At 54.8% G+C, this 16,229-nt stretch overlaps 2 protein-coding genes across 4 annotated transcripts; one reads left to right on the forward strand and one right to left on the reverse strand.

Annotated features, from left to right (window-relative positions):
• Window positions 1–63: 63 nt before the first annotated feature.
• On the reverse strand, window positions 64–9,512 carry Gnl1 (G protein nucleolar 1 (putative)). The gene is made up of 12 exons (XM_075979228.1): window positions 9,156–9,512; window positions 8,618–8,783; window positions 8,171–8,307; window positions 7,705–7,856; window positions 7,525–7,596; window positions 5,897–6,104; window positions 5,626–5,721; window positions 5,018–5,212; window positions 1,171–1,349; window positions 933–1,095; window positions 639–779; window positions 64–406 (listed from the first exon to the last, which is right to left on the reverse strand). Exons 1-12 carry the CDS (start codon window positions 9,226–9,228, stop codon window positions 165–167), a joined length of 1,824 nt encoding a protein of 607 aa, XP_075835343.1. The 5' UTR covers window positions 9,229–9,512; the 3' UTR covers window positions 64–164.
• Window positions 9,513–9,844: 332 nt separating this feature from the next.
• Window positions 9,845–15,233, forward strand: Prr3 (proline rich 3). Of its 3 annotated transcripts, XM_075979231.1 has the most exons (5): window positions 10,253–10,281; window positions 10,622–10,699; window positions 10,940–11,002; window positions 13,088–13,378; window positions 14,082–15,233. In XM_075979231.1, the coding sequence occupies exons 3-5, from the start codon at window positions 10,969–10,971 to the stop codon at window positions 14,186–14,188; spliced, it is 432 nt and encodes a 143-aa protein (XP_075835346.1). In that variant the 5' UTR covers window positions 10,253–10,281; window positions 10,622–10,699; window positions 10,940–10,968; the 3' UTR covers window positions 14,189–15,233. The 3 variants fall into 3 exon arrangements, with proteins under 3 accessions (XP_075835344.1, XP_075835346.1, XP_075835345.1); XM_075979229.1 differs by lacking the exon at window positions 10,622–10,699 and having other exon boundaries at window positions 9,845–10,281; XM_075979230.1 differs by lacking the exon at window positions 10,253–10,281 and having other exon boundaries at window positions 10,576–10,699.
• Window positions 15,234–16,229: the final 996 nt, after the last annotated feature.

Below are 16,229 nucleotides of genomic sequence, written 5' to 3' on the forward strand. Positions count from 1 at the left end.
GAGCACCGGGCCTCAGGTAACTCTGCCTCCCACAGCCGTCACTCAGGCCGCCCGGGGAAGGGCTACAAAGCAGACAATCTTTATTCACAATCAGAGTTGCAAACAGGGGTCTCCAGCTCAGTCCAAAAGCAAAGCTAGGGAAGGGAAACTGGGCCGGGTGGGGCTCAGCACTCGTCCTCGCCCAGAAGGGCATATGGGTTGCGGGCAGCTAGGCAGGAACCGGGGCCCGAGGTTGGGGTGTCCTCGTCCCCTTCTCCCTCTTCATCCGCATCCCGGTCCTCCTCTCCCTCCTCCTCACAGGAGCTGCTCAGCTCTTCCTCTTCCTCCTCCTCCTCATCACCTGCTGGCCCTACCCTGCCCTGCAGCACCACCAGCTCAGCCGTCTCCGCGTGAGACTCCCAGGTGCCTGAGGAACACAAAGACACGTGTAAGAGATAGACAGAGAGACAGAGACACGCGGGCAGGTGGCCACAAAGAAATTCCTCAAGTGCTGGCAGGCACGCCTTTGCTCGAGCACCTATCTGCAGAGCTGTCCTCCATCCCAGGCACACACACACGCAGATCAATCACTTTCTTCAGAGCTGTCTGGTCCTGAGGCCCACCCACTCCCTTAGCGTCACCCGTCAGCAGGGCCTCACCTCTCTGTCCACTGTAGCCAGGAGGGTGGAAACACAGGCTGAGGCGGCCATCCACTGCCAGGCGCAGGAGGCTGTTGGCTGCCCTGTACACATCATTGCGAGCTGCCTTGGCTGTTTTATAACCTCGTTTCTCTGCCCAAGCTGAAGGGAGAAAACGTCAGGAAGGGATGCCTGTGAACCAGGTTCCGGTCCTGTCAGCCCCACGCCCACACAGTCCAGGCACCAGGTTCCTTCCCCGAGGGGAGAATCTGAGTAGCTCCGGCAGGGTAGACAGAGAGCGTGAAGGAAGCCCACCTTCGCAGACGTCCCAGGCACACCAGGGGTGCTCAGCTGAAGGCTCCTCGGCCTCTGGGTGGCGCAGGTGCAGCAGAGCCTGCACAGGGATGCGGGAGGCCAGGTAGCCCACGGCAGTGTAGGGCTCCTGGATCTGGGCGATGGGGTAGATGCCAGCCAGGACCTGTGGGAACAGCACTCAGTGCCTCCTCAGTCCCACCCTCACCTCCCTCCCACAGCCCCCTCCACCACAACAGACCTGCAGCTGCCTGGGCAGCAGAGAGGGGAAGATAAGGCCTGGACAGTCACACAGCTTCACAGAGGGCGTGAGGAAGTAGGTCTGGAAGTACCGGGTATGGCCTGGCGTCCTGGAGACACTCACCACCTTCCGCCCCACAAGCCCGTTGATGAGCGAGGACTTGCCCACGTTGGGGAAACCTAGGAAGACAATGCAGGGACTGTGGAAGGCCCTGACTGCGGCCAGAGGGGCTGTCAGGAGAGCACCAGCTCAAGTTAAGGAAGCACCACAGCCACCACACCAGACACAGCTGTGGCTCCCAGGTGATCCCCTGGCCTCCTGGAGTCCGTTCCTCCCTTTACAGGACAGATGCCTCCCTCCACATCAGTCAGGATTTAGACACCAGACACCTTAGAACAGCCATCATGACGTGTCCAAGGAGATGCCTGCTGGCTCACCCACCTCGTGGCTACACCACCTTCTTTTTGCCTAGGTGCTGGACCTGCACAGACCTCTCGGCCCCACTCAGGCCTTCACTGCCTGACCCACGTTCACCCTTCCCGTTACTGCACCCCAGTATGCAACTCCAGCATGGCAACGCTGGTGGTTTGAATGAGCGAACCCATAAGCTCACGTGCGTGGCCCCTAGATGTTGGGGCCGTTCTGGGAAGGACTAGGACAATGGTTCTCAGCCTTCCTAACGCTGTGCCCTTTAATACGGTTCCTCATTGCTACTTCATAACTGTAACGTGATGTGAGTAGCTGACATGCAGGTAACTGATACGCAGACTGGAAAGGGCTCGAGATGCACAGAACCACTGACCAGGTCCAGTCTCTGTCTGTCTGTCTCTCCCTCCCTCTCCCCGCCCCAGCTTTTCACCATGCCTGCAACTTGTGGATCATATGGAAGTTCTCGGCTACTCCTGCTGCCATGCCCCCCACCATGACGACCCTGGACTCACCCTCTGAAACCTTACACTCCCAATTAAATGTCGTCTTTGATAAGTCACCTTAGTAACCACGACACTATGCAACACCCAGCATGCCCTACTTCTCTGCTTCACCTCAGGGTTCAGGATCTGGCTCTCTGACAAGTCTAGACACTGACCTTAAACTCCTGATCCTGGCTTTCTGCATCTCAGTCACCTGACAAAAGCCGGGCCCTGTGGAACACAACTGCCCTTGCAACCCCTGAGAACAGATGCACAGCCTGGCCGGCTCCTCCAGGAGAGGCAGAGAGGACACTGGCAGCAGCTCTCCGGACAAACCCACCAACTGCGACACATGCTGCAATCCCAGCACTCCAAAGACTGAGGCAGAAGGATTGCTGAGACTCTGAGACCAGCCTACACTGCACGAGGAAACTGCTTCAAAAACAACAAAACCCCGATGTAAAACAACAAACCGCAACTCCAGTGCAAAAGGCTGAAGGCTCATCTAATTCTGCCGCCATTTGCTAAGTTATCCCTGTGACTCTTTTGGGTGGTGGGGGAGGGACAGTTTCTCTGTGTAGCCCTGGCTTGTCCTAGAACTTTATCTGTAGATCAGACTGGACTTGAACTCAAAGATCTGCCTGCCTCTGCCTCCTAGGTACTGGGATTAAAGGTGTGTGCCACCACTGCCTGGTATGACTAGCAACTTTAACACAAACAGAAATACACAGCAGTCCCGGAGAGCCCACCGCTTGTTCTGATCTGATGAGCTTTCACCCATGCTCCCTGGTTTCAGAACAAGACAGCACCATTGGTCAGCCTGTGACTCCATCTGGCTGGAACTAGGCAGAGGATGCTGTTGTACCTTTTCTCTCAAGTGGGCTTCATGTGGTTCTCTTTTCCCCCTGCCTCTGAAAACCTGATCTTCCCATCATACCAGGTAAACAACTCTCCTCCCTCTCCCGCCGTCGTCAGCCCAGCTTCACAGACGTGAGCACACTGCACTCTCCCGAGTCAGCCCTGTCCCACAGACATGAGCACACTGTATTCACTTCTAGACTGTCCCTGGGTTTTCCACTCTCCTTTTCCTTTGCCCAAACTAAATACTGTTCTGCCTCAGTCTCCAGCTTTCTCTCTGCCTACCTTCTCCCATGCCATGGCATTACATCCCCCAAATACTCCTTAGAGGCTCCTTAAGTTGAAATCCTCCCACATGCCCGTCTCCAGACCCCTAACCCACAGCCTGCTCCACCGTGGCACCTGCGGCAGTCCACGGCAGCTCTGTTATCCTTACACTCTCCAGCCCTCCAAACCTGCTCCTTTCCCAGTTTCCCTGGCTCAACAGTCCCAGCTGCTCAGGCTTTCTAAAACAAACAAGCAAAAAGCTTTCTTTATCCCTTGCTTTCTCTTGTGTGCCAAGTGAAGCCATCAGAATTCCCATTTTCTCCACCTTCAAATACACGTCTCAGTCTCCCCCCAACACACACCTCACACACACCTCACACACACAGACACCACACGCCTCTATCACCTTTCTCTGACCAACTCCTTGGAGGGGGTTCTTCTTCTTTAAGAGGGTCCAAGCTGGCCTGGAACTCCGCACACAGTCCAGGCTGACCTTGAACTCTCATAACCCTCATGCCTCAGCCTCCCCAAATCTGGGGCTATAGGCTGAGCACATCCAGCTCCTCCCGGCAGCTCCGGGCTGTCCCCTGGAAGAAGAGAAGCCTCTGCGCATCCTCTTCTCGTTTCTTGACCTTCTCCCTCATTCCCTCCAGTCAGTACAAACAACAAACCTCTGAATGAGACCAGATCCTACCACCCACCACTGGCTTCTCATGGAACTTAAGCTGAGGTCCAGAATGCCAGGGCTGGAGGGATGTCTCCGTGTTGAGGTAAGTCACTGCTCTTACAGGACCTGGGTTCTGTTCCCAGCAGCCACACAGCGGCTTACAACACAACAGTCCACAACCCCAACTCCAGGGAATCCAGTGCCCTCTTCTGGCTCTACAGGCACCCCCCCCCCCCCCACACACGTGCACATACATACATTCAGGCAAAACACTAACACACATAAAAAATAAAATAAGTATATAAAACAAAACAAAATCCCACAAATGCCTAAGATACTCCTCTCAGCCCATGGGTCCAATGAGAAGGAACCTTAGAGCCTACCCTAACCATACAGCACACTTCTCCTCTACTGCAGTGGCTGCGACCCTTTAGCACAGTTCCACAGTTCCTCGTGTGGTGACCCCAACAAAACACTGCTCTCATTGCTACTTCATGGCTGTAACTTCTCTACTGTTACAAATGGTAATGTAAACATGTGATATGCGGGACATCTGACATGTGGGGACATCTAACATGTGGCTCCGTGAAGGGACCCTGCGACCCCGAGGGGTTGAGACCCAGGCTGAACACGGCTGCTCTGCTGGAGCTAAACAAAGCTTTTCCTTTCTGAGACAGGGTCTCACTGTGCAGCTCGTGCTGGGGAGTTCACTATGTAGCGCAGGCTGGCCTTGAACTCAGAGACTGGTCTGCTTCTGTCTCCATGTGCTAAGATAAAGATCACCCCACGCTGGACTTGTGACACAGTTCTTAACTGGGGAGCTACTCTCGGACCCCACTGCAAAGGGCTCCAATCCAGGGGAAGCTGACACTTACTGCCCTCCTGCTATGACTTACGGATCCTGTAGGAGGAACAGCTGAACCAGGGCATATCTATTGGTCACTCAAAGCAATACCTAAGAAGCACTGGGCACCGAGAGGCTCAGCGCTACGCCCGCCCCTGCAGTTGGTGCCCTTCAGCTCCCAGGACCAACAGCAGAGCTCTGTCCTTGAGAACACAGAGCCCACAGAGGCCCAGCTCCCCCTCCACAAACACTGAAACTGCATAAGGAGGAGGCCGTCATGGCAGGCCTCTGAGTCCTTACCCACACAGCCGATGGTCACCACCCCGTCCTTGTAGCGCTCCCTGGAGGGGCCCGTGGGCTCCATCGCTGAGTCCGTCTGCTGCTCTACCAGGACTGCTGGCCCATCTTCCTCCTCTTCTTCTTCCCCAGAGCCATTACCCCAGGAGGCTCCAGCCACATCCCTAGCAATCTTCTCACGCCAGCTGCTCAAGTCCACTGCTCCAAGAAGAAAAAAATAAAGGGGGTTTCCCTCACCCCCAGGTGGCCACTACGGATAATGCCCAGCTGATGTCACCAGCATTCCAAAACACCACGGCATGCCAGTGTGCATGTACCCCAATCCTCACTGAACCCCACTATGGATATGCCCAGCTGATGTCACCAGCATTCCGAAATACCACAGCATGCCAGTGTGCACCACAGCAGACAGAAATTCCCAGTCCTCACTGGACCCTATTCTCTCTGTCAAAGCATCTAACAAGACCATGGAGGCTCCTGTCCACCTCCTGATGCTGTCCTTCCCACCAGTAGAGGTCGCTCCTTCTTCCACAACTTTCCCAAACGTGTATAACAGAGAGATCCAGAGAAGTGAACCCCTGTTCCATGGGCCCCTTCCAAAGGCCACACACCTTTCCCCGCAGTGATGGCTTCGCAGGCTCTCAGCAACTGCTCCGGCCCCAGCGCCCGAGTCCATCCTCTCCCCCGTCTTCGATTCTTCTTTAAGACTGAGAAAAGAGGGTAAAGATGCATCTCACCTCTTCTGCAATCCTTAACCCCAAAGCAGGTTCCTTTGCCAACAAGCTTCCCTGTTCACTGACCCGTGCCGCCCTCCTCACTCACAGCCCCCTCCACTCCGCTCTCCTCACCCACAGCCCCCTCTCCACGGCCCCCTCGGCTCACCACTGCCAGGTTCCTGTGGAGTTCTTGTGTCCCGAGGGAAGGAGGTGAACAGGACAATGTGGAGTTGGGGGTAGTGCTGGTGAAAATAATGCTTCCAGGCGACCACAAGAGCTGGCGGGGCCAGGTCCACCTTGTTCAGGACCAGCACCAGCGCCAGCCCCAATTCTGCAGTTACGTACTCATACAGTGCTGGGGGGAAGTTCACGACCTGTCAGAGTGATGAGACGTGAGCCCAGCTCCTGTCACCTGGCACAGCAAAAAACGCAAGGCCCTGCCTGATGTAGACAGAGTAAGGGCGAAAACAGTAAACCAGCCACACCAAACAAGAAAGGCAAAGCAGGTGTTAGTGACAACCCAGGCAAGTCTCAGGGTGCTTCCTGCAGGTCACAATGAGAGAGAAAGAGGGAGGGAGGGATGGGAAATATGACAACACCAACTAGATCAGGAACAGGAATGCGGACTGCATAAGAAGCAACACATGCTTCTCTGTGCACATAACTGTGTAAGTGCACACGTGCACAGCCACACGCACAAAAGCATGTGCACGTGTTTACGTATTTGTGTTAAGTGTGTATGACTGTAACACACGTGCATGTGATGGTTCATATGGATGCACACATGCACGCCTGTAACTGTACATATGTGTGCACTCATCGGGATCTCCGACCTAAAGGTCCCCACAGACCTCCCCTTCTGCACTGGAAACAACAGTGAGGTGGCCGTCAGGAAACCGGATTCGCAGGGCTGTCCAGCGGAGGGCTGCAGCCTGCCCACTACCCTAGCACTGCAGGCGGAATCTGTGGCGATGGTGTGCTGGGGAAAGGAGAGGAGGGAGAAAGGCACCTTTGGGCTGAGCCTAAGAAGTCACCAGTTGCCTTCGAACTCCCTGGAGCTTTGTACTGGGACTTTCTACTGGTCTAGCTCTGGTAAACTAGGAAAATGGTGTGTGTGTGTGTGTGTGTGTAAGCTGGCCAGCAGGGGAATGGCAGACTATGAGAGACGAATGTAAGCCGGGCAGTGGTGGTGCACACCTTTAATCCCAGCACTCGGGAGGCAGAGACAGGCGGATCTCTGTGAGTTCGAGGCCAGCCTGGTCTACAAGAGCTAGTTCCAGGACAGGCTTGATAGCTACAGAGAAACCCTGTCTCGATAAACCAAAAAAAAAAAAAAAAAAAAAAGAGAGAGAGAGAGAGACGAATGTAACACTGAGTTCCTCAACCTGGGGGTGTAGCTCGGTGGTAAAGCTCAGGCCTAGCACGTGCAAGGCCCAGGGTTTCATCCTCAGCAGAACAAAACAAAAGGGAAAGAGAAAGGCAGTTCTGACTGAAGACTTTAAAACAAGTCATAAAAATGAAATCAGAAAGGAAGAAAGCTACTGTAACCGCAGCACCGGGAAAGGAGACCGGGGGATCCCCGGGGCTATCTGGTGAGCTCCAGGCCAGTAAGAGATCCCAGCCCACAAAACAAGGTGACACCACCGTCTCCATCTGAGAGCCAAGGCTGACTCCAGCTTCACAGTTCCCAGCATACGTGCTACAAGTGGATGGCAAGCCCTGGACACACGCTCACCAGGAAAATGAAAAGCACCCCCACTAGGATCTTCCTCACAGAGGTTCCCACGCACTCACCGGGTGTCGGATGTCAGTGATGAGCAGGACGATGTCAGACATCTCCAACACCCGCCACAGCTGCCTCCACGTCTGCAAACATCACAAGGGAATTTGGCCTAGAGTCCTTCTCTTGCCTGAGCCCAGAACGCTATCCAGGACCACACACAATATGTCAACCCTGTCCCACACCACCGTCACCTCCAGATTGTGCTCAAAGTAGCTGAGTTTCTCTGAAGCGTAAGCGCCATGTATCTTCCCAAGGTATTCCTGGAAGCTCCGCTCCTCTTGGCTCATCAGCTGCTCCTTGGACATCTCATAGTTCCATGGAGGACGGCGGGGAAAGTCCAGGACTGGGAAACGAGAGAAAGTACAGACAAACCTGAGGACTCTTTCCCTCCCCCCCCCTCCTCCTCCTCCTCCTTCTTCTCTCTCTCTCTCTGTTTTGTTTTTCAAGATAGGGTTTCTGTGTATCCTTGGCTGTTCTGGAACTCACTCCATAGTCCAGGCTGGCCTCGAATTCAGAGATCTGCCTGCCTCTGCTGGGACTTAAGGTGTGTGCCACCACCATGCGGCTAGGTCTTTTTCAAACTCAATGGTGCATCTTGGATCCCAGCTCTCCTCTCTCTCAGCCAGCGAGCTCCCCAAGCTGAGGGCACTCACTCACCTGAGCCCGGCTGATAGACTTCCCGGATATCCAGCTCCAGCATTTCAGCACTGACAGGCTGCAACACTTGCTCTCTGGCTGCTCTCTTTCTCCTCTCCACCTCCTCACGGCTGTCCCGTTCAAAATGCAGCCGGTATCTGAGGGAAGAGGGACAACACTCATCTACTGGAGTCCTCTGACCACAATCTCTTCACCTCCTTGCCAGAACATACAACTTTGCAAAACCTCCTCCCCTGGCAGTTCAGGTCTCTCGGTAACACCCCCCCCCCCCCATCTCCGAAAACAAACTCTTGACAGCCCCTCTTGGAAAGCACGACTGTGGCCCATCCCTGGGAAAACCACCGTGGTTTCCGGCCTCACTAAGCTCCACTTTCCAGCCTTCCTCAGAAGCTTTCCTCAAGGCTCAGGACGGGGAATCACGGGCCGGCGCCCTTCTCCTTCGCTCACCGGTTGGGATCGTAGCCTCTGGGCCCCAGCCCCTGGGAAGGTTGCTGGTTGAGCCTGCGGATGTGATGGGTCACGGATTCCCCATCCGAGGTGTCGGTCTGCTCCTCCCGCCGCTCCCGGCTCCCGCTGCGGCTGTTGGAACTGGAGCGAAGCCCATCTTGAAGCCCTGAGGGGAGGGACCGGTGACGCCAGTGTAGACCGGTTCTCGGGATACACAAAGCTCCCCCCCGAGCCGGTAGGACAAGCCCTTCTTCAGCCGCCCCAACTTCTCCAGAGGCTCCTCCATCCTCCCGACCGCGCGCCCCAGTTCCCTCCCGGATAGGCCTGTAAGTCGTCACCGCGCCCGGTGGCAGCGGCAGGGCTTCCCCTCCCCGGCCCCCGCACACACCCCCGCGCCGCTGCGGGAAACCCCCACCGTGGCAGCCCACGCGGGACCGCGAGAGCCCGCTCCACCCCCCCCACCCCGCACGCCCGCGGTGCGGCGGCGGCGGCACACCCCTCCTCCCGAGCTGCGCAGCGGCCCCGCCCCCTCCCTGACCTCGCTTCCGCTCCCGCTTGTCCTGCAGCTGCTTCTTCTTCTGCTTCACGCTGAAGGGCTTCTTCCTCGGCATGGCCCCCGCGTCCCCGGCCCGCCCTCCGCCGAGCTCCCCGCCGCCGCAACTGACTCCCCCGGGCAGCCCCCGCCGGCGGCCCGGGGCCCTGGGGAGGCGGGGCCGCGGTGACGTCAGCGGCGGGCGGGCGGCGGGGAGCGGGGCGGCCGGGCTGCAAGCGGCACGTGAGAGCCCGCGGCGGCGGCGGCGGCGGCGGCTCCGGGTGCGCGGCGCGGAGCGGCGAGCTGGAGGCGCGCGTGGGAGGCCCGGGCCGTCTCTGTCACGGGCGCTACCAAGTGGCAGTCGCGGGAGGGGGGACGAGTGTCATCCCCCGCTTGCCTGGAGGTCCCCCGGAGCTGCCACTCACCTGGCGGGGGGGGCGGGAGGGGGCGAGCCGGACACGCCTCCTGCCCGGCAGCCACCGGGATGGCCCCTAGCTGCCGAGCCGAAGCGACGCGGCCGCGGCGGCTGCCCCGAGGGGCTCGCCGCCCGCGGCGCACGGACTTGCGGCGGAGGATGCCGAGATGCTGGCGGCCGACGGGCCGCGCGGGCGGGCGAGGAGGAAACGCAAGCGGGGCAAGGACTTTGGAGAGGAGGTCAGAGAGCGCGGAGTTGTGACTGCAGCTGTTGCCATGGTAACCGGGGGACCGGATGTGGCGGCCTCAGGGTGCGACGGGCCGTTCGCTTGCCGCCGGAGGCCCGAAGTCCGGCCAGTGCCTCCCGGTAACGCGGCGGAGGTGCTTTTCCACGTGCGCGGGTGAGCAGGGGCTACACTGGGGAAGCAAAGCCTCCCGCTGCGCGGCAGACCGAGCGAGGCCCCAGGTTGGAGGATGCTGCCGCGGATCCACAACCCGCCGGAAGTGGCATGGCTTAAGCCTCGGTCTCCCGGCCCACCCGGAAGCGGAAACAAACCTAGTGTGCCCCTTCCTCACTGCCCTCCAAATCCTGCTGCAGCCATTGCCGCAGCCACGATGCCTAAACGAAAGAAGCAGAATCAGCAGCAGCAGCCGCCGCAGCATCCCGCACTGTCCGACCGGGAAGAGCCCGGAGACGAAGAGGACGAGAGTCGCCTTGGTGAGGGGAAGAGCGTGCACACGCCTGTCAGCGGGCCGGGGGCTAGGCGAGGGTTGCAATGCGGGGGAGGGGGCTCGAACGGAAGGAGGAAGGGCGCACGCGTGGAGGTGAGGCGGGAGCGGGCTAGGGGAGGGCTGCTGGTGGAACCTTAAATGAGGAGTTTGCTTGCTTGAACCCTTCACCTCAGTCTGGCTCCTGACCCTTTCCGGAGAAGGCAGGGGAGGTGGCGGCTAAAGATCTGGCTTGCGCAGCCGCAGGATAGCGGGGGAGAGGGGAGGCAGCGTTATTACAGATTGTGATGACCGGGAAGACAATTTGTGACCACACTTCCACTGGTTAGGTGAAAGTGCAGCCTTCTGTGAACTACTCCCCCGAGGGAAGGAGAGGAGAAAAAAACTATGATGGGCCAACAGTTAAGGTGAGGGATTGGGGCTTGTGGAATCACTGGGCATGTTGTGGATGCAGCTGTGATGGAATCTCCACTGTTTTGCTCAGTCTCGGACAACTCTGCAGAGGGACGGGGTGAGAGATTGCGGCACTGCTGAGTGGATATATCTGACTTTATTGGTTAAAAAAAAATGAGTGTTAAAGACCACGTAAGAACGAGATGATCAGTCCTTTGCACCATTCTGATGACTGTTTTCACGTCTGCTCTTAGGACCACCCAGCCTTCTGGGCCCTCCCCCCATGGCTAATGGAAAGCCTGGTGACCCCAAGTCAGGTGAGGAGGAACGGGCCCTGGTGCGTGTGTACCTCAGTGAGTGATTGTGTATGTGTTTGGAAACATGGTGCTGTCAAAATGTCGGTTTCCTTCCAAATTAACTCCTAGGTCTGAGGCTTTCACAGCCTGTCTGTTCCGCTTGTGTAGGAATGAACCTCTGTTATAGGGAAACACAGACTCTACATGGAAGAGCATAGGAAGATTTGGTGTAAAGCTATAGTAGCTATGACATCGTGGTTTTCATAGGATGATCGACATTCTTTGTAATTTGTAATACTTGAAAGACTGAGGCAGGAGGATCAGAAGCTCCTGGCCACCTCTCCTACATAGCAAATTAAGACCAGCTAGCCTGGGATACATGAGACCCTATCTGAGATAATTGGGGGGCCTGTTAATATATGAACATTTATGTATAAAGATGTAACCAAAGAAGTGGTCCTGTCAGTAAAGTGATGTCTCAGTTAGACATTTAGGGAAAACTAGGAACTTTGATGTTGTAGAAATACCAAATAAAAAAATCAAGTCTAAGGAAACTGTAAAACAGGATTAAAATAAAAAAAGTTTGTAAACAACACCCAGACCAGGCAGGCATAGTGGCAGCAAAGGGGCTAAGTCCCTGGGGAGAAGACGTACTGGGGAGGTGCCCAGTTGACAGAGTGCTTGCGTCACACAAACGAGACCTGATGTCAGACTGCAGCAGCCATGTCAGGAGCTGGGTACAGGGCAGTGGTGAGGAGGCAGAGGTGGGGGCTCCAGGGCTTGCCGGCTGTGAGTGAGGGCCAGGTTCAAGGAAACCCTACCAGGCCTCTATGCATACACACACTGTGCTAGTCATAAAGGAGCTGCATCAAACAATATGAATTTCTGTTAATCAGATAACACTGTAAGCTAGCCCTGAGACCATATAACTACTGTGTAAACAGTATGGAGATTTATTACAAAACTAAAAATAAGGGGCTGGAGAGATGGTTCAGTGGTTAAGAGCACTGCCTACTCTCCCAAAGGTCCTGAGTTCAATTCCCAGCAACCACATGGTGGCTCACAACCGTCTGTAATGAGATCTGGTGTCCTCTTCTGGCCTGCAGGCATGCATATAGGTAGAACACTGTATACTTAATAAGTAATCTTTAAGGAAAAGAAAAGAAAGAAAACTAAAAATAAAACGTGGTGGCGAATGTCTACAACTTTGGAGGGTGAGGCAGGAGGACTAGCCTGAGCTACAGACCCTGTGTAAGGAAGCAGAAGGACGGAACTGCCACACAAGCCAACAGTTCCATTTCGGGATGTATTTTTACAAGAATTGAAAGCATGGTCTTTTGGGGTTGGGTTTTTTTGAGAGGGTTGCTATGTAGCCCAGGCTGCCATCAAAGCTAACAGTATGTATCTTTTCAATGGGATATTGTTTCATCTTACAAAGGAAGGAAATGTTGTTAGGGCCCAGCATGGGCGAACCTTGAGAACACGGTGGGCACGGAAAGATAAGTGCACGCACTGTCTAAAGTCAGATTCGTACAAACAGTGGAATGCGGGCTACTGGGGCTGCTGGGTATATAAGGAAAGGGCTTGTTCAGAGGAACCCGTTCTGGTTCTAGGATTCTGTGTCATGGCACGTGAACTTACTTAATTGAACCATATACTTAAAAAGTAGCTGATGTAACCCGGGTGTGGTGGTGCAAACCTTTAAACCTTTAGTCCCAACAGTTGGGAGTCAGGCAGGAATTCCAGGACAGCCAGAGCTACACAGAGAAACCGTGTCTCAGAGGGGGGAAAAAGGTCAGGATAGTGGCTACCTTCTGTGAGAGGAAAGGGCACATAAATGGATGTCTCTCTTTGAGGCTGGGGATTTAGCTCAGTAGTATAGTAATTGCCTAGCATACATAGGGTCCTGGGTTCAATTCCCAGCATGGGGTTAAGAAGCACTAAGAAAACTAATTTCTTTGCCTGGGTGATGAAAGCCCAGGTAGAGCTGTGATGGTTGTGCACTTGAAGTGGTGTGTCAGACTGCTTTGCCCCTGTGGGTGGGGGAGGGGCTTTTGTCTGGGGTTAGCTGCTCCCCAATCACCCTCCTTGTCTTTCTCTCTGTAGCTCTTCACAGGGGTCCTCCAGGATCAAGGGGACCAATGATTCCACCACTGCTGAGTCTCCCACCTCCTCCACGGGGTAGAGGCCCTATTCGAGGAGGTCTTGGTCCTAGAGCTAGCCCATATGGTCGTGGTTGGTGGGGTGTCAATACTGAGCCTCCTTTTCCTGGGCCAGGCCATGGGGGTCCCTCTAGGGAAAGCTTTTACAAAGAGCCAAGAAATCCACGAAGGCTCAAAAGCTGGTCTCTTGTCAAGAACACCTGCCCACCTCCGGACATTCCTCCGGTGATGGAAGGTAAGGCCCACCTTGTTATGCCTGTGCCTTGTCCTGCATGCCAGCATGCTCTCTCCAGTCTCTTCTCCTTTGGGCTGTCTCTGAGAGCATTGAGAATTAATGCATGGCTTTTCCAGAGTTAAGGATTCCTCTGCCACTGAGCTGCCAGCTTCTTAGCTGGCAGATACTTGTAGCACTAAACATCTTTCTTCCCTCAAAATGAATGCCTTTCCAAAATACTTGGTAGTCTGGGGGCTAGAGAGATGGCTCTGAGGTTAAGAGCACTGACTGCTCTTCCAGAGGTCCTGAGTTCAATTCCCAGCAACCTCATGATGGCTCACAACCATCTATAATGAGATCTGGTGCCCTCTTCTGGCCTGCAAGCATACATGGAAGGAATGTTGTATACATAATAAATAAATCTTTAAAAAAAAATACTTGGTAGTCTGGGAGTGGTTGAGCAAGCTGCATAGCGTCCCTGAGCTCCACGCTCTACGCCTAACACCAAAACCAGAAGGGAGTGTGTGTGGCAGAGAACTGGGCTTTCTGCATCCTATTTCATTTTCTTCCTTACGATTTTTGGGGGGTTAGGGGAGGAAGCTGTTTTTATTTTTGGGGGTAGTGGACAGGTTGACCTCAAACTTGTAGCAGTCTTCCTGTCCCAGCCTCCTGAATGCTGGGGTACTCGCTCAGGTGTTAAGCTGTTGTTTTCCCTTGTTCACAGACAAATCTGACCGCCCTATCTGCCGACACTTTTCTAAAAAGGGCCACTGTCGATATGAAGACCATTGTGCCTTCTACCATCCAGGCGTCAATGGCCCTCCTCTGTGAGACTGTGCCTTCCCACACAGGCTGACCTCGTGGCCCCATCATAGCTACTTGAAGGTTCTCCTATCACCTTCAGTCAGCGACATGTCCACCCCATTCATCACCTCCCCCGTTTGGGGTCCAGAGTTGTGGTTGTCACTGGTGTGCGGTGTGCACTGTCTTCTGATCCAGGCTCCAGACCTTTGGGACCCCGTCTTGCTCCCTTCCACTGCCTCCTGGATCTTCCCCTCTGTCAAGTGACTGCTGAACAGGAAACCTTTGGTGCTGTTTCTTGTGCATCTGTTGGCCTGCCCCCAGTATTGCCCTCGGTTCCCAAGGACCCTGGAGCAGCCTGCAGTCCTTTGATGGGAAGCCCCGGTGTTTGCAGCTGCCCAGGAAGCGCACCAGGTTGTCTGGCCTTGGGGTCAGGTTTGAGTGACTGGTCCAGGCTTGCTCCCCGAACAGCCTACCCCTGCTTTTGGACGTCCTAGCTTCTTGTCGGTAGCATGAGCCCCACCGCTAAGGCCTGTGGTCACTGTGCTTTGTGAAACTGTGCATCCCCTGTCGCCTTCCTCAGTGTCTGTGGCATTTTTGTGCTTTCCCCACACTAGATAAGTTTTTCTGCCAAATGGAGCGAGACTCTTGGTGCCCTCCAGATTTCACCTACCTCCCAGCGTGGGAGAACGTGAGACTTCCTGTCGTGCCCTCTTCCCTGGTGTCAGTTATTCTGGGTCTGACAACAGCCAGGGATGTCCTGACTCCCCACCCAGCTCCTGCCTGTCTCGTTTTAGTTGGGCCCTATCATTGTGGGACCACCAGCCCTTTCATTTGAACTCTGTGACTCTCCCCCTGGACAGTGAGTACTGTCCCCTCTGACCCTCCTCTCTGACGTCCCTGACACTGGTTGTTTTCTGTGAAAACGGCAGTGAACATGTTGGGTTTTGAGCTGGCCCTGAGGAAGTGGGTCAGGAGGTGTGGGCAGGAGGGCGAGAGTTATTGGAGAACTAAGAGTGACTTTTTTTTCTTTTTAATGTTTTTTTATATTAGTAATAAACACAGTGGAAACCGGTATTTTTTCCCTTGTTTCTGTCCCCTCACCCCGTCAGTTCATCAGAGGCAGCAGAGTAGTTCACTCTGGACACAGGTGGAGCAGGGATGGCCAAGGAGAGTGCAGCGTGACCTTAGACACGCAGCGTAGCATTTGGATCTGAGGATGTTGGGCTTTGTGAGGACACTCCTGTCCACTCAGGTCAGGGATCAGACTTGGAGATTTAAAAAACAAGAATTTAAAATTTACTTTATGTGTATAGCTATTTTGCCTGTGTGATTCAATGTGCCTGGCGCCCCTGGAAATCAGAAGAAGGCATCAGATCCCCTGGGACTGGGGTTACAGACAGTTGTGAGCCGCCATGTGGGTGCTGGGAATTGAACCAGGGTCCTCTACAAGAGCAACAAGTGCTCTTAAACACTGAGCAATGTCTCCAGCCCCAGAAATGGATATTTGAGTTAGTAAAATGGTAGCACAGGCCTGAATAGTGGAGTTGGAGGAACTTCAGTGTGTGGAGCAATCAAATCGAAAGCATTTGGGGCTGGAGGCACGGCTCTGCCATTTGCTCTTGAGAACCTGAGCTCGGCGCTGAGAACCACTACAGCTCACCGCTCCCAGTTCCACGGGATTTGGCACCCTCTTCTGGCCTGAGAACACCAGGCATGCACTCAGTGCCCACATGCAAGCCAAACAAATAAAAGCATTTTTTTTAGACTGTCAAAGATTGAACTTGGAAATACATCTCTACCCCAGCAGCAGAGGCGAGCCAGGGAGGGAGGAGGACCACTCCACTAATAAAAATGTCTCTGGAGAAATGGGGGGAAAGTGACCCAACAATGTCACTAGGACAAAGCCAGCATTGGCTTCTTCTGATCTGTTGGTATTAGATTAGAAAGTTGATGGGGACAGAAGCATCATGGGGGTCTGGCCCAGTTGGTTGAGTGTTTGAATAGTATGCATGAAACCTTAGGTGCAATTCTTAGAACATATAAGTTGGGGCTGGAGAGATGGCTCAGC

The sequence above is a fragment of the Microtus pennsylvanicus genome, chromosome 7 (genome assembly GCF_037038515.1).
Source record: "Microtus pennsylvanicus isolate mMicPen1 chromosome 7, mMicPen1.hap1, whole genome shotgun sequence".
In the NCBI taxonomy this organism is placed as follows: Eukaryota; Metazoa; Chordata; class Mammalia; order Rodentia; family Cricetidae; genus Microtus; species Microtus pennsylvanicus.

What these genes read in the sequence shown, in the direction of transcription:
- Prr3 (XM_075979229.1), top strand. Translation starts at nt 10,038, where the DNA reads ATGCTGCCGCGGATCCACAACCCGCCGGAAGTGGCATGGCTTAAGCCT. An exon ending in AGAGGACGAGAGTCGCCTTG is followed by an intron (nt 10,282 to 10,939) that starts GTGAGGGGAAGA and finishes GTCTGCTCTTAG; the next exon opens with GACCACCCAGCCTTCTGGGC. An exon ending in CATTCCTCCGGTGATGGAAG is followed by an intron (nt 13,379 to 14,081) that starts GTAAGGCCCACC and finishes CCTTGTTCACAG; the next exon opens with ACAAATCTGACCGCCCTATC.
- Gnl1 (XM_075979228.1), bottom strand. Translation starts at nt 9,228, where the DNA reads ATGCCGAGGAAGAAGCCCTTCAGCGTGAAGCAGAAGAAGAAGCAGCTG. An exon ending in TCACTGACATCCGACACCCG is followed by an intron (nt 6,105 to 7,524) that starts GTGAGTGCGTGG and finishes TCACTCTGACAG; the next exon opens with GTCGTGAACTTCCCCCCAGC. An exon ending in AGCCATCACTGCGGGGAAAG is followed by an intron (nt 5,213 to 5,625) that starts GTGTGTGGCCTT and finishes TTCTTGGAGCAG; the next exon opens with TGGACTTGAGCAGCTGGCGT.